This window comes from Suillus subalutaceus (genome assembly GCF_016647625.1).
Source record: "Suillus subalutaceus strain FC151 chromosome Unknown DFJ58scaffold_13, whole genome shotgun sequence".
NCBI classification, from domain to species: Eukaryota; Fungi; Basidiomycota; class Agaricomycetes; order Boletales; family Suillaceae; genus Suillus; species Suillus subalutaceus.
In genome coordinates this window covers 130,501-144,442 of record NW_024540262.1, presented here as the reverse complement: position 1 = coordinate 144,442, position 13,942 = coordinate 130,501, and the positions used below count along the sequence as shown (strand labels likewise).

General features: G+C 41.7%; 1 protein-coding gene across 1 annotated transcript; it reads left to right on the top strand.

The window, feature by feature from the left end:
- Window positions 1-8,186: 8,186 nt before the first annotated feature.
- Window positions 8,187-8,618, top strand: DFJ58DRAFT_653650 (uncharacterized protein; the record flags this gene model as incomplete). Its single annotated transcript, XM_041381755.1, has 1 exon — window positions 8,187-8,618. A coding segment is annotated over one exon (432 nt), but the record flags the coding sequence as incomplete, so codon positions are not given.
- Window positions 8,619-13,942: the final 5,324 nt, after the last annotated feature.

Genomic DNA, 13,942 nt, shown 5'->3' with positions numbered 1-13,942 from the left:
ATTGCGTCAAAGGGATTTGCAGGACAACAGTCATTCTGAACAGGTGTGGAGGGGCTTCTCACTCATCTTGAACTTTGAGTCGATGACTGGATGTGGTGGGGGCGATCCTGATATTGACGAGCTCAATGATCATATTGAGAATGCATGGATGTCATTGGGACACTATCAGGTGCTATCTTGAACATGTGGTATATGGAATGATGGTTTGACCTGTCTCATAAGCGGTGAGTTCCCTCACCAAAAATGAGAACAGAATCATACTCTTAGCATTTACAGCCTTTGTGAACACCCAGAGCTTGTCCTAGAGGAAGAATTCCGTTCTGGGATGCTTTCAGATGCCATCAAATACATAGTGTCGAGAGTACAGTAGGAGATTGTAGTGGTGATGGACTTGGGTCAGACGATAATGGAACAAAGATACTCAAGAAACCTAGAGTCATGGCTTCCAAACCTACGATTCTGAACAACAACAAACCTATTTCGCAGAATGGAGTTCTTGCGCTGTATCGGAAGCACCAGATTTCCCACAGCAACATCTGCAGTGAAGTCATCACTTTTTCGCATTAAATGCTGTGTATTTGAAGGCTACAGCAAGTGCTGACAGCGGATGCCTGAACTTACCCAAACACAGGGATGATATCAACATAATTGACATACCTTTATCAGGAAGGAGGCAAGATCCGCCTCAAAGACAACCACGTTGATACCGCCAAAAGTGATATCCCAACCGCACAGTGACATCTGATACTAATCCAAGCCAACCTCGTTCTATCGCAGTAAATCCCCATTTGTGACCAAGGATGGCTTGATTATTTATCTACGATGAGTGAGTAAGCAGAAAAAAACACTATACACTTAGATAACTTACATCGGGGATTTTTCTTGGCATATAAATTAGACAAGAACAACGCACAGACCACATACAGCACTTGATCCATCCTACAATCTCTGAATGGTATCAGTGTACCTAGGTTGTATCCAGAAGGTAATCTAGCTCGCAAATTGCGACGTTATTGATGTTAATCAGACATGCTATCGTTATGATAGGTCACCTTGATCGTGTTGTCTTAGATGCTGCCATCTGATAAACCATCACCACAATCTCGAGTTGGAGAGTAATAGTGGGAGAAAACGTTAGGGCAGCCAGATTCTAACTATGAAGGGCCGCACTGGACCAAAAATTCGAACACATGGAAACAATTTTGCAAAACAAACAAATCAGTTGTCAAATTTCTGATTTCAAAGTCCCTTGTTTGAATTTGGCTGCATTGGGAAATGGATGACTGTAAACAGAGTTGCTGAATGTGTACACCGACTCGGGCTGTTGTCAGTGAGCATGGATGAACCTAAAGTCCTAGAGCAAATTCAGCTACCTTTGGAGAGTGCTGAGCGGCCTGGGAGGTGATCGTTTGATCATTTAGTACCAGTACTGGGAGAAAGCTGTATGCAGAACCCAGCACTTAGTAGAAGGAAAAACATGATGCACTTAGTCAGCAAAGTTTTAATGCAAATTCAATTAATTTTGTTGTTTTTTGGTTTGCTTTTGGTTCTTCGCATTTCACTTTTCTGTTAGAAGAACTTGAAACTTGGCATCTTTCTCACAGGTTTGGTGAAAATCAATGTTCGTATTTTTGTCCAGCGCAGCCTTTCATATCTAACACTTTGAAATAAATGTCATTTGCTACATATGTTCAGATACTGTTTACATCGTCTTTTCATACCCTAACCAGTTGCTCACTTCCGCAGCTAATGAAACTCCAATTGTTATTGTTGTGGCGTGAGAATGTCACGTGATGTGAGGTTCATATACTGCCAATGATGGTGGCCACTTTCCTATTCCTTGTTCCACTCCTACCATGCATGAAACCCTTGGACTGTGGGAGATGGTTTCTCGCCTCTATGGGTGTTCACTTTCGATGATAGTGGCCATCTTCCTGTCCATGGGCCATGCTGGTAGCATCTTTCATTCTACTTGGTTGACTGGTGGTTTCTCGCCTCTATGGGCATTCACTGTCGATGATAGTGGCCATCTTCCTCTTCCTCGTCCCACTTTTACAATACATACAAGCCTTGGATGACTGGTGGTTTCTTTTTTTTGGAAAAGTGAGTCTATTATGTAACAACCGACACTGTCTAGCCTTACATAAACACTTATAGCGATACCTAGGTATCGTGCTGGTGGTTTCTTGCCTGTATGTGCATTGTGAAATCTCATATGGACTCATGACTATATTGTGTGTGATGCTCCATACACTGCAGAGAAAGGCAGGTTATGTATGGGGTGGATGTGGCAAATGGCCACTGAGAGAAAGGAGTGAGACATGTCTTGAAAGCCTGGGACACGTCGTTATCATTTCAGTATGGTTATTTAATACACACTTGTCATATGCCGAAGTACACCACTGCAAAGGCAGACATATGACAGAGGGCTCGCAAGGTGGGATCATATGGTGCCACAGTGATCAATGTGTTATAAGTAATTATGATGGTGGTCAGATGTTGAGGATGTGGACAGGAGAGGGTGGCGTGCGGAATCTAGAGGTGAAATAAAACCAATCGACACGTAGTACAACACTCACCCTCATTGCAAATGACATCTGATGTTGTACTAATTGGATGAGCGGAGCTTATATTAGAGGCCGCATCTATATCTCTATGTATAGGATATTAGTACAGCTATGGTAGGAAAAAGAAATCAGAACTTATGAGGACTCACCACCTCCACAACCAGTGTCGCAGCAGTGGAAGAGGATGGTGATGGTGCCGCAATTGAGGCCAATGTATGAAACGCAGATGCTCGCATCCTCCTCCATCAATAGCACACATGGACATTTGACACAGACATCTATGCTGTGAAAGAGAAACAGAAATGAGATGTTTGCACAACAAAGTCCATACAAAGTATGCAGACGACATATTACTCACCAATTTGCATTAAAGACCACAAGAGTTACAATTCAATTCGTCCACTAACCCTATGGGCATTTACCATCAATGATGGTGGCCACCTTCCTCTTCCTTGTTCCACTCTTAGCATCCATGCAGCCCTTGGACTATGTTGGGTGGCTTCTCGTCTGTATGGGCATTCACCATCAATGATGGTGGCCATCTCCCTCCATTGTGCCATTCCCACATCTCTCTTTAAGTGCTATTTTCTTATTTCCTTGTCAATGTGGGATAACATGCACTACAGTAATTTATATGACTATTGTCACTCACCCAACTGTGAGAAAGTATGGAGCTTACATTGGTGCACTACTACTAGGCACCAAAAGCTAGCCACATCAATGATCATGACAAGCCCCTCTACCAAACCATACAAGATCTCTGTAACCAATGGGTTTGCCATAAGAAGCCTGGATGTCCTAGCGTGATGCGTCCAATCCACGATTTAATCCCTGGGAAGGGATCCTCTATGGGATTCAACTCAGGTGAGTATGGCGGGAGAAATATGATTTGCTCACCTATGGGAATAATGCCCAAATCGCTCTGCAAGCCCACGGATTCGAGAATTATCCATGACAAGAACACCATGTTTGCCAGGATATGCCTCGCACTGAGGATGCTAAATTGAAGGAATGAGAAAACCATCCTGTAGTATGAGTGTAGAATCTCACGACTCAATGTTCTAGAACGTGTGAGTAACCCTTCAGATGCAAGGATCACTCTATAACATGACCTGCAATGATTCCATCAATGGACAAGGCTGCAACGGCTGTCAGCCGCCGTCCTAGCACCAATACACCTCTTGCGCTCACAGATTGGCTTTCCTTTGCACCGCCATATCTCCGGAATCAGGCACGTTAATCTACCAATGTCTCCCCAATCGTACAGCATTTATTGCACATGTATTCAGCTATCCACCATGTGCAGTCAGCACAGAGATCTTTGTTTCATTCTTTGTCAATCTTATTAAGTTCTTAGATTCCTACACTGCAGAGCTTGCAGTGGATGGGGTATGGTGGACAAGACAGCGGGTTCCCAGTAGGAGTACAACATCATCGTCAAGGAACCAGTCTGGGTGGTGATGGACCAGCTCTATGAGGTACTGAACATCTTGAAGATTTGGGTTTCTCAGATGGACAATGAATGGACTTCACCTGCTCTTTCTGTGCCTTAATGAGGTCTATCATGCTCTGCACGATATTGCAGTGCGGCTCCATGATGGCCTCACTAGTCATGTCTTCTTCATCACCATCGTAGTAGATATTGAGGGATTTGTCGAGACTGATAACAGTTTCAAATTACATCACTGCATCAACCAGCTACATTTGGAGCTGCGAGTAACAAATGAATTAAATCATTCATATCACGTAGTCACGCATATGAGGCATGGAAAGGAGACAACAACCAAACAGATCAGTGACATCCATATGACTGCAGTTTGATGGAAAAACAAATTCAGAAGGCATCCACTGGCAGGTAACCACATTCATCATGATATGAGGATCAATTAATAGATCACGCCAGTACCACCGTCCCCCACAATACGATAACAATACGACAGTCAAGGATAAGGATATGCAGGGCAATCCATGTCGGATCACCCCCAGCCCCCCCACCCGTTAGCTTGCTCGTTGTCTCGGATAAAAATGTATCCGCTCAGTGTCTCGGTTCTCAGGAATATAGGTTAGGAAGACGAGCGATGCGATAGACAAGGATAAGGAATATGATATGCTATGATGCCATACCACAGCAAGTCAAGAAATACGACAGCAATAAATCAAGTGACACCAGAGCCATCAAATAGCAAAAATCACGCAAAATGAACCCGAGTCTGAACGAGGTTTCGACCTTTACCTAGGCATCAGATCAAGCAACACAATAGCAAAAAAACAGCAAGAACCAACCAAAGTCAAGCCCAGTCCCAACGAGGTTTTGCCTTCGCCCATGTATCAGATCCACACTGGACTTTGAGGCCAAATAATGGCAACTATTATTATTGGGAAATGCAAAGTAATCAGACAATTATCCTGATCTACGCTGAATCCTTCGTATTCATCAAACAAACCCTTACAATAACTTCTGGACTTCACAAATGTGACAATAAACTTTTGAACTTGGCTGAAATTTATGTAAGTTAGAACCCTCTGCCCTACTTGGTGCAGCCCATCCTTGTCTCTCACTGCAATGTCGTAAATGGATGCTAGTGGCTAATACTGCACACAATCCACATAGCGGCCTCAACACAAATGATGAGCTATGACACATTGGTGAGCTTGCTCTGCAGTGTTCTATGGATCCGAGAGTGCTCATGGTTTCAAACCTTTTGATCAATTTCAATACTCCGGTAAACTGGTAGGTACCTTCTTTTCACTGCGAGTGAGGTTTATTCATCAAGTGCAACAGCCTGAGGCCTTGTTGATTCATGCCACTATGGTAACTGTCTTCCTAATTAGCTCAATGTAATTGAATGTATGCATCTAGATCATCGTCTATTTCTTCCTCTTTCGCTGAACTACCATTCTGGAGGCTGCTGCAACATTCTCAGGCTGGTGAGTGCCTCTGATTCTGACTCTATGATAGTCATTCCCAGTGGCTCACATGCATGAGGTTTAGTTACAGGATTCCCATCTTCCAGGCCCAGACTCATTCCCTCTTCCACTTCTGACAGGTCACATTTGTTTTGCTCCAGACACATTAGGTAGAGCCGCAACACTGCAGGGTTTTTATGGTGGAAGAGGAACAGATCAAGAAGGGATGACGGTGCCACACCCCCTCCTGTAGGTTGTGCTCGTTTTGAAATTTCACCTCAAAGTGCAGTGCAAGCAAAATAAAGTGACACGATAACAAAAAAATAAGCAAAAATCAAGCAAGGTCAAGCAATCCCTGAACGAGGTTTTCGCCTCTCAGCCCAAGCATCAGATCAAGCAAAATCAAGCAAAGTCAAGCAAAGTTGAAATGAGGTTTTGACCTTCACCCACCCTTCACCCCAGACAAGGATAAGGATAAGAAATGCCACACCACACATCACAACAACCAAGTCGAGTCAAGGATAAGAAACACGATAGACCACCATACAATAACATACAACATTAAGACAACACTAGATATGCACTAAGCGTGGAAAAGCGCTAGATGGAGTGGACATGTGCTGCAGCACCTAAACATGTTGCTGGTTGTTCTAATAGTGCTCGAAGCATGGGAATAGTGCAGGATAAGGTGTGGGAACATGAATAGTAATGTGGAGATGTGTGTGCATAGCATGGGAAAGTGCAGACTAGTGTCAGATAAGGGTTATGGCTGAGATGAGTGAAGACTGCTGATAGAGGAATAGTGAATAATATGAGGGATGATTTTGGTCCACCTAATCGAGGCTTATGCAGGTATACATGCCTAGTGCCAGTATGATTGTCACACTGCCATCCCACATCACCTCACAGATACACATCTAAGTATCCTCTCCCCCACATGCAGTCTCCTCATTAGTACTCTCCATCTCAGCCAAGCACCTCTTCCAGGTTCTCCTCTCAAGGACACTCTTTATCAAAGCTCACTTATCAGTCATTGTAGTGCTACACCTGACAACTCAAGAGGACCCTGCATGGCTCAGCTTCTACCCACCTTCTTGGCAAACATTTGTACAGGCTGCAAAGTTAGAGATGCATCTACAGGCTGTTCTAATGCATCCTGTTCCAGAGCATCAAGATACACTACAACTTGCCTAAGAAGTCATCAATGCTGAATTGTAGATATACCATGAGAACAAGATCAAATTGGATAATGGTAAATAGATTCCTCACATGGCCTAACCCCTTCACAAACCTCATCTCATTTTTAGATTATTTTCCACAGTACCAGGCACAAATGGCATGACTGGTAAGAATTTGTTAATGGATGAACAATGAGCTTATAATTTCCCCATCAGCTTTGTGATGATTTATTTACATTCCACATGGAGTTGAAGAAAGTTATTGCATCCATCGTGAAAACATCCAATGGCATCTTCTGTCATATACCATATATCTGGGTACAGATCCGAAGATCCGGATCTCAGATCCGATCCAGATCCGATGGACATATCCGTCGTCTGGTCCACAGATCTGATCTGATTCTTATTTCGTGTCCTGTTCATATAACTCTAACTATTGCTCATCTCCTTTCAGTATTCCTGTACACTGGTATTCCGGTTATCCTTTACTTCCACTATGCTTACTGATCCGCTACACTTACTGATCCGCTTTAACTTATACTTCATTCCTGGTTCATGATTCGTGATCCGTCCGACTTACCAATACGCTGTGCACATACTTTGCTTATACTTCATATATAGCCTCGTGCCTTTGCTTATTGATCATTCCATTAGTTATCCATAGTATATAAACCCTTGTACATGCGCTGTAGTAGATCAGTTCGAATATCATCTTAGATTGCACTCATTCCGTCTGGACTCTAAGTCCCTCCGTTATCCGTCCGGACTTGAGTACGATACTCTCATCTACTCCGAGACTTAGGATTGATTCCTATAGTCTGTATCTTTGCCTCTGTCTTCGGACAGTCCTCGCCCGTTAGTTTCTAGTTCGGATTGGATCCGGATTAGCCGTTACTCTATACGTTTGATATCCGGAAGCCTTAACGGATCCGTTACGATACTTATCTGTCTCACTAGACGCGATACTCTAGCACTCTGAAATAAGGGGCAAGGACTCGGGAAAGGGGCACAGTGCATGAGCTGAGGCCAAAGCCCTTCAGATCTGATACCTCTTGAGTATGGTCTTAACATCTTCCCAAAGGGTGCCATGGCACATGAGGAGATGCAAAAATGTGTCACTGCAAATGCCACTAAGCTACTGAAGACCAGTGATTATCTTTGTACTCCTGATTGATCTTGAGTACGGTCTTAACATTAGCCTGTAGACCTATTCCTTGACACTGCAAAGATTATAGCACAGCAAGAATCACCTCTATCACCTTCTATCCCGGCTCTTGACAAAATCTTCACCACAGCCAATTGTGACCATAACTCTGAGTCAAACGAGCCAGAAGTCACAGTGAATGATGCCGAACACATTTGTGGGCTAGAATATGACTGTTGTGAGGATGATTGTGAGGGTAGTCTTGATGAGGATAGTGATATCTTTGAAGCCGAGGCTCTAGAGGATGGAATCGAGAGTGAGCAAGGCATCAGGGTGGATGTGGCACCTGGAACATGTCCAGAGGGCCCACAGAGCAGCGCAGGACTTGCATGGGAGCTTCGGAAAGCACCTAGAGTCGTAAAGTGCGCAACTGCACTTCAAGACCTCAGGAACATACTGAAACCCTGCCGGGACACTGGGAGAGGCTACAAGGACCCTGGCCTGGACAACTGGACTAAAGGACGGCTTAAATCAATGGTGACATTCCTCATGCATTACACAAACTCCTCCTCTCCTGGATATGAGGCTTGGATGGCAGCATCATTACTGACTGCAAACAGAAAGGGAATGTCGAGTTGGTGGGCCCGTGATCTTTGTGAGGTGATGAAAGCCTATATTAACAATTGTGTCAATGTGCCTATCAATCCATATGGCATGTGGACAATATCTCGACTTACTGATGACCTTGCCAATGAGATCCACGAACATTTTCAATCCATTGGTGCCTATGTCCAAGCACAGGATGTTGTGGAGTATTGTTAAGACCGTACTCAAGTAGTATCGGATCCGAAGGGCTTCGGCCTCAGCTCGTGCGCTGTGCCCCTTTCCCGAGTCTTGCCCCTTATTTCAGAGAGCTAAAGTATTGCGTGTATAGAGTAACGGCCAATCCGGATCGGATCCGGACTAGAAACTAACGGGTGAGGACTGTCCGAAGACAGAGGCGGATATGTAGACTATAGGAATCTATCCTAAGTCTCGGAGTAGACAAGAGTAGCGTACTCAAGTCCGGAAGGATAACGGAGGGACTTAGAGTCCAGACGGAATGAGTGCAATCTAAGATGATATTCGAACTGATCTACTACAGCGCATATACAAAGGTTTATATACTACGGATAGCTAACGGAATGATCAATAAGCAAAGGTGCGAGGCTATGTACGAAAGTATAAGCAAAGTCTAAGTGGAGCGTATTGGTAAGTTGGATGGATCAGTAAGCATAGCGGATCAGTAAGCAAAGCGGAAGTAAAGGATAACCGGTATACCGGTGTACAGGAATACCGAAAGGGAGATGAACGATAGTTAGAGTTATATGAACAGGAAATGAAATAAGAATCAAAGCGGATCTGTGGACCGGACGACGGATATGTTCATCGGATCTGGATCAGATCTGAGATCCAGATCATCGGATCTGTAACCGGATATATGGTATATGACAAGTATCTGGACAGGGAGGAAGTCAAAATGCGACTGAAGTTGAAGAAAACAATCTCCCTCTCAACTGCAAAGCACTGGATGAAGCTCATGGATGGGCTGCAGAGGAAGGAAAAATGTGTTCCTGGGGAACAAACCTTGAGGAAATCTGTGGTGCTGAGCAGCCCTTATGTGTCTGGTTCCATGATGAAAGCACATTCTATGCTAATGATTGAAGGGAAGTCAAGATGGGTGCACAAAAACACCAGCACCACTCCATATGCCAAAGGGGAAGGGGCTTCTTTGATGGTGGTGGACTTCATATCCGCAGATCATGGCTAGTTGCAATCACCTGATGGAAAGGAGTCAGCATGAGTATTATTTAAAGTGGAAAAATCACGCAATAGGTATTTCTCAAATGAGGAAATCCTCGCACAATGCCAGAAGGCAATGGATATTGTTCAAGCCTCTTGGCCCAATCTGGGTCCAGTTGTGAAGTCATGCCCCCTGCCTAGGCCCTACCATCAAAATCTACATCATTGCCTGGACCCAGTTATTAAATCCTACATCATCACCATAGGTCCAGTTGTTAAACCCTACATTATCACTCTGGTTCCAGCCATTAAATCATACCCATGCCTGGGCCCTACTGTCAAACTCTACATCATCATCCTGGGTCTGGTTGTTAAATTATACCCTATGCCTGTATCCTACTGTCAAACTCTACATCATCATCCTGGGCCTGGTCATTGAATACCTATATTACCATTTGGGCCCAGTCATCAATATTCCACACCACCACATAGGCTCATCGGATACCATCTGACTTGCTTGCACCTTCTGGCCCAACCATTAGCATTATTTCATCATTATATACCCCTTGGGCTCAACATTCAATTATTAAACTGTCAGTCAACACACATGGGTCATGTCATTAATATCCAGACATCACAAACATCATGGGTTCACCTATTCCTATTGGCATATATATTCATCTGGGTCCATGTCTCATGGAAGAATATTAACCTTGGGTATCCATTTAACATGGAGAAAATGTTGAAAATGTGACTGAATAGGCTTTTAAATTCATCAGATTATTCCACAGAGAAATCATATGAACAAAGTACCAAGAGCAATATTAAATATACCTTTAGAAACTGTAGTGTATCTTCTTAAGGTTACTATATCATGTGCCAGGCCATCTCTCAATTTCAGTGCCTGCTACTTGTTAATCTATATCCTTTCATGCTTAACACACCTATAACTCATAGATTTATCAAACAGATGGTTATCTATCCTATTTTCACTTATTTAGTTTCTTCTACCTTGTCTTTTAATCCATTTGAGCTACTTTAAATCTTTAGCTATATCACATTCATACATATTCTATTTTAGATACCTTTAGCCATGGCTCAGATATTTCTAGCTGTGCTATCCTTTCAATGATGTTCAAGATTTTTACTCTTTCCTATTCTCTTCTCTTTCCCTAAAATTGAGAGAAGTGGTTAAAAATCATACTGGCAGGAAAGTCTTATATATCAGATCTGTAGTAGATATGACTCTACAAAGCTGCTAGATTTTGGAAATAGTACCTTTCCCAATGTTGATCTTAGTAAAATACTTGGAAGTAAGCTCCAAATATTGCTACTACTTCTTGATTTGATTGATATAATGAAAATGCAATGAATTGAACTGGTAGTTTCTCAAATACTCCAGTGCAGCTAAAGTGGTTTCTACATTTTCATGGATGTCTTGAGGCAGATATGCCTGAGACTATGTCCAAGAAGCCCAGACAGGGAGTTGCTGTTTTGTTGCCTTTGGATCTGTTCTTTACTTTAAAAATGACCAAATCAATACAAATTAGAAGGTTATAAAATCTGATATACTAGAAGCTTTTGAATTGCAGTAAGAAGGCATTGATATAAAGAAACAGTAGAGAGAGACTTGAGATAAGCAACCATGTCTCTTACAAGATGGTATTTGGAGCTAGAATCAGCAATGGGCAGAGTCTCCACCTGGACTCCATCTTTATCTGAAGAGCATTTACCATCATCAACCTTCTTCAGGCATTTTTCCTCATCTGAAGAGACATTGACATAGTCAGGCTTCTTCCTTGATTTAGCTCTTGCACCTCTCTTCTTGGATCATGTATTATAGAAATCAGCTTGCCTATACCTAACAAAACATACAATTGTTGTATCATTACTAGCACAATCTAGGAGTCAGTTGGCAAGATGATGTTGAGCATATTTGGCCCATTTCTTATTATCTTTGGTCACCTGAGTAAAAGATTTTTTTCACCTTTGAGGCAAAGTCTCCTAGCTTTAGAAACAAGTTTGTCATTATTAACAATATGAAGCATTAGAAACACTTACATAGTAGTTCCAGGAGCCTTTCTTTCACCTTGATCATTGGTTGTAAGGATGATGACATGCAATCCTACAGTTCTCCAAACCATGTCCGTAAAGTCCTCCATCACTTTTTTGGTTACAAGTGCAGTATTTGTTAATATATTATTGAGTTATGTAACATATGTGTTAATAGAATGTTAGGAAAAATATACCTGTCCTTGGTATCTGCAGGAGGTCCTTCTCAGTTCCATTTTCCTGCCACTTGCTAAAGCTCCTGTTTCACCTTATGGGACATAACCTGGTGCCATGCCCTGGCCAATTTTTTTCCTTTGACTTATAGACTTAAGGTTGGAGGTATCACAGTGCTGCTTGTCATATTTTGCAAATTTGTCCTTTATCATCTCTACAGTCACAGCATCTGAAGCAGATCTATTTTTATACTCCCCCCTCAATAATTTCTTTCTCTGCCTTGTGATTCTTGACATTCTCCAGAAAGTCCAAATAATATGTATGGACAGCTTGTATTAATTAGATTACTATACAATTCAATTATGAAGGCTCACCTTTCAAAGATTTTTCTTAGGAAGCATAACATAAGGGTCTTTGGCTACTTCACTACTACATATATTACATCTTTAATTATATTGAGGATGCAAGCCCTGATGGTAGAATCTCATTTAGCTGCCACAAAGGAATCCTTGTGTTCATTCAACACATCATTAAAACAAGAGTCCAGCTGGCCATTATATCACAAAATGGCAAAGATACAGGCTGATGCAAGTTTGCAAAACGTATAGTTAGGTGAGAGTTGATTGTGCTAAAAACTCAACATTAGATTATATGACAAACATAGTCATGTGACATGTGTTTACAAGTTGTACACAAATTCACCAAAATTCACTAAGTCTATCTAACAAAGTTTTATAATCAAGTCAACAAGGATTTGAAAGGTATATCTATCCATGAACACCCTAGCTCCTACCTGATGATAGCATGGTGGCACCTTTAGGCTAACTGAAGCTGAAACTCTGGTTACAGGTAGGATTCTTACACTCAAAAATGTAAACCTTGTATGGGCTGTCTCTGACATAGGCTAAACATCAAGAATTAGTCCATCCACAGCTTAGGCATTGGATTGGCAAAAAGTCTCCTCAAGGTTGTATCTTTATATCAATCATGTGAACTTTGAGATCTGGAGGTTAACCTCAACTTCAAGTCTTCAAGTAGCACCAGTAACAATGCATTAGGGTGGCAATCAAACTTATATGATTGACCCAGTATGTTGTCAAAGGCATGGTGGATGGGACAACATTTTATAAGGACTTGCTCTGTAAAGCCAGGAGCAAATATGAAGCAAAAGATGACTGGAAATGCAGGGTGTTGCATTTAACAGTCAATACAACATTGTTAGTACATAGCAAAGTCATAGCCACCATTGGTTCTGAGTATGCTATCTTAATGCAAATGTACTTGAATTAAGGTGGTGTGCAGCTGCAACTGTGCAACCTCATAAGCATAATAGTCCAGCCCAATATACTGATTAACAGATAGACATGGCACAACCATTTATTAAGGACACTGTGGGATTGCATTGTAATATTATAGTTAATATAAACTTTGAGTTATAAAAAATGAAAATTGGCTACAGAAAGTTGATGTGCTAGTATCACTGAATAGCAACAGAAACAAGATTTCACTGTTATGAAGTTGAAAATCAGAGCATAATACCTCATACTCAAAGGATTTAAATAATTATTCCTCTGTTGCAGTATTGTGAGATTGTATAAATTTCTAGCACTGGTGTACCTTCTGTTCTAAGAGTCTTGAAGGCTTCTGGGACTTGCTGAATGAGTTAAACATTCAATATTCTTCCTAGAGCTAGAAGTCTTTTAGATCAATATTAATTGGTGAAAGTTAAGGTTGATGATGTTATTTGAGTATATTTTATACTCATTAAATGATAAGTATATCTCAATGTATTCTGTCTACATAGTTGATTTCTATTACAAAAGGTCTTACATTAAAATCTGTGATACTGTTGAGGATGTTAATACCCTGCATATATATATATATATATTTATAGACATTTTTCAAACCATTCAAATCTATTCAGCCAGTGGAATAGTATTATTCCTTCTCTTGAGTTTAATATTCACAATATCACATAGCATTTGCACTGTTTGAATAACAATATATATAGGGCACGGATCTGTGGTTTAATGAAAAATGCTTGAGAATTGTTTGCATGGAACCCAAATTTTGCCACCACTTTCTATAAACCTTGCTTCATTATAACAACACTTCCCACACTCAGGATAGTGTGTATG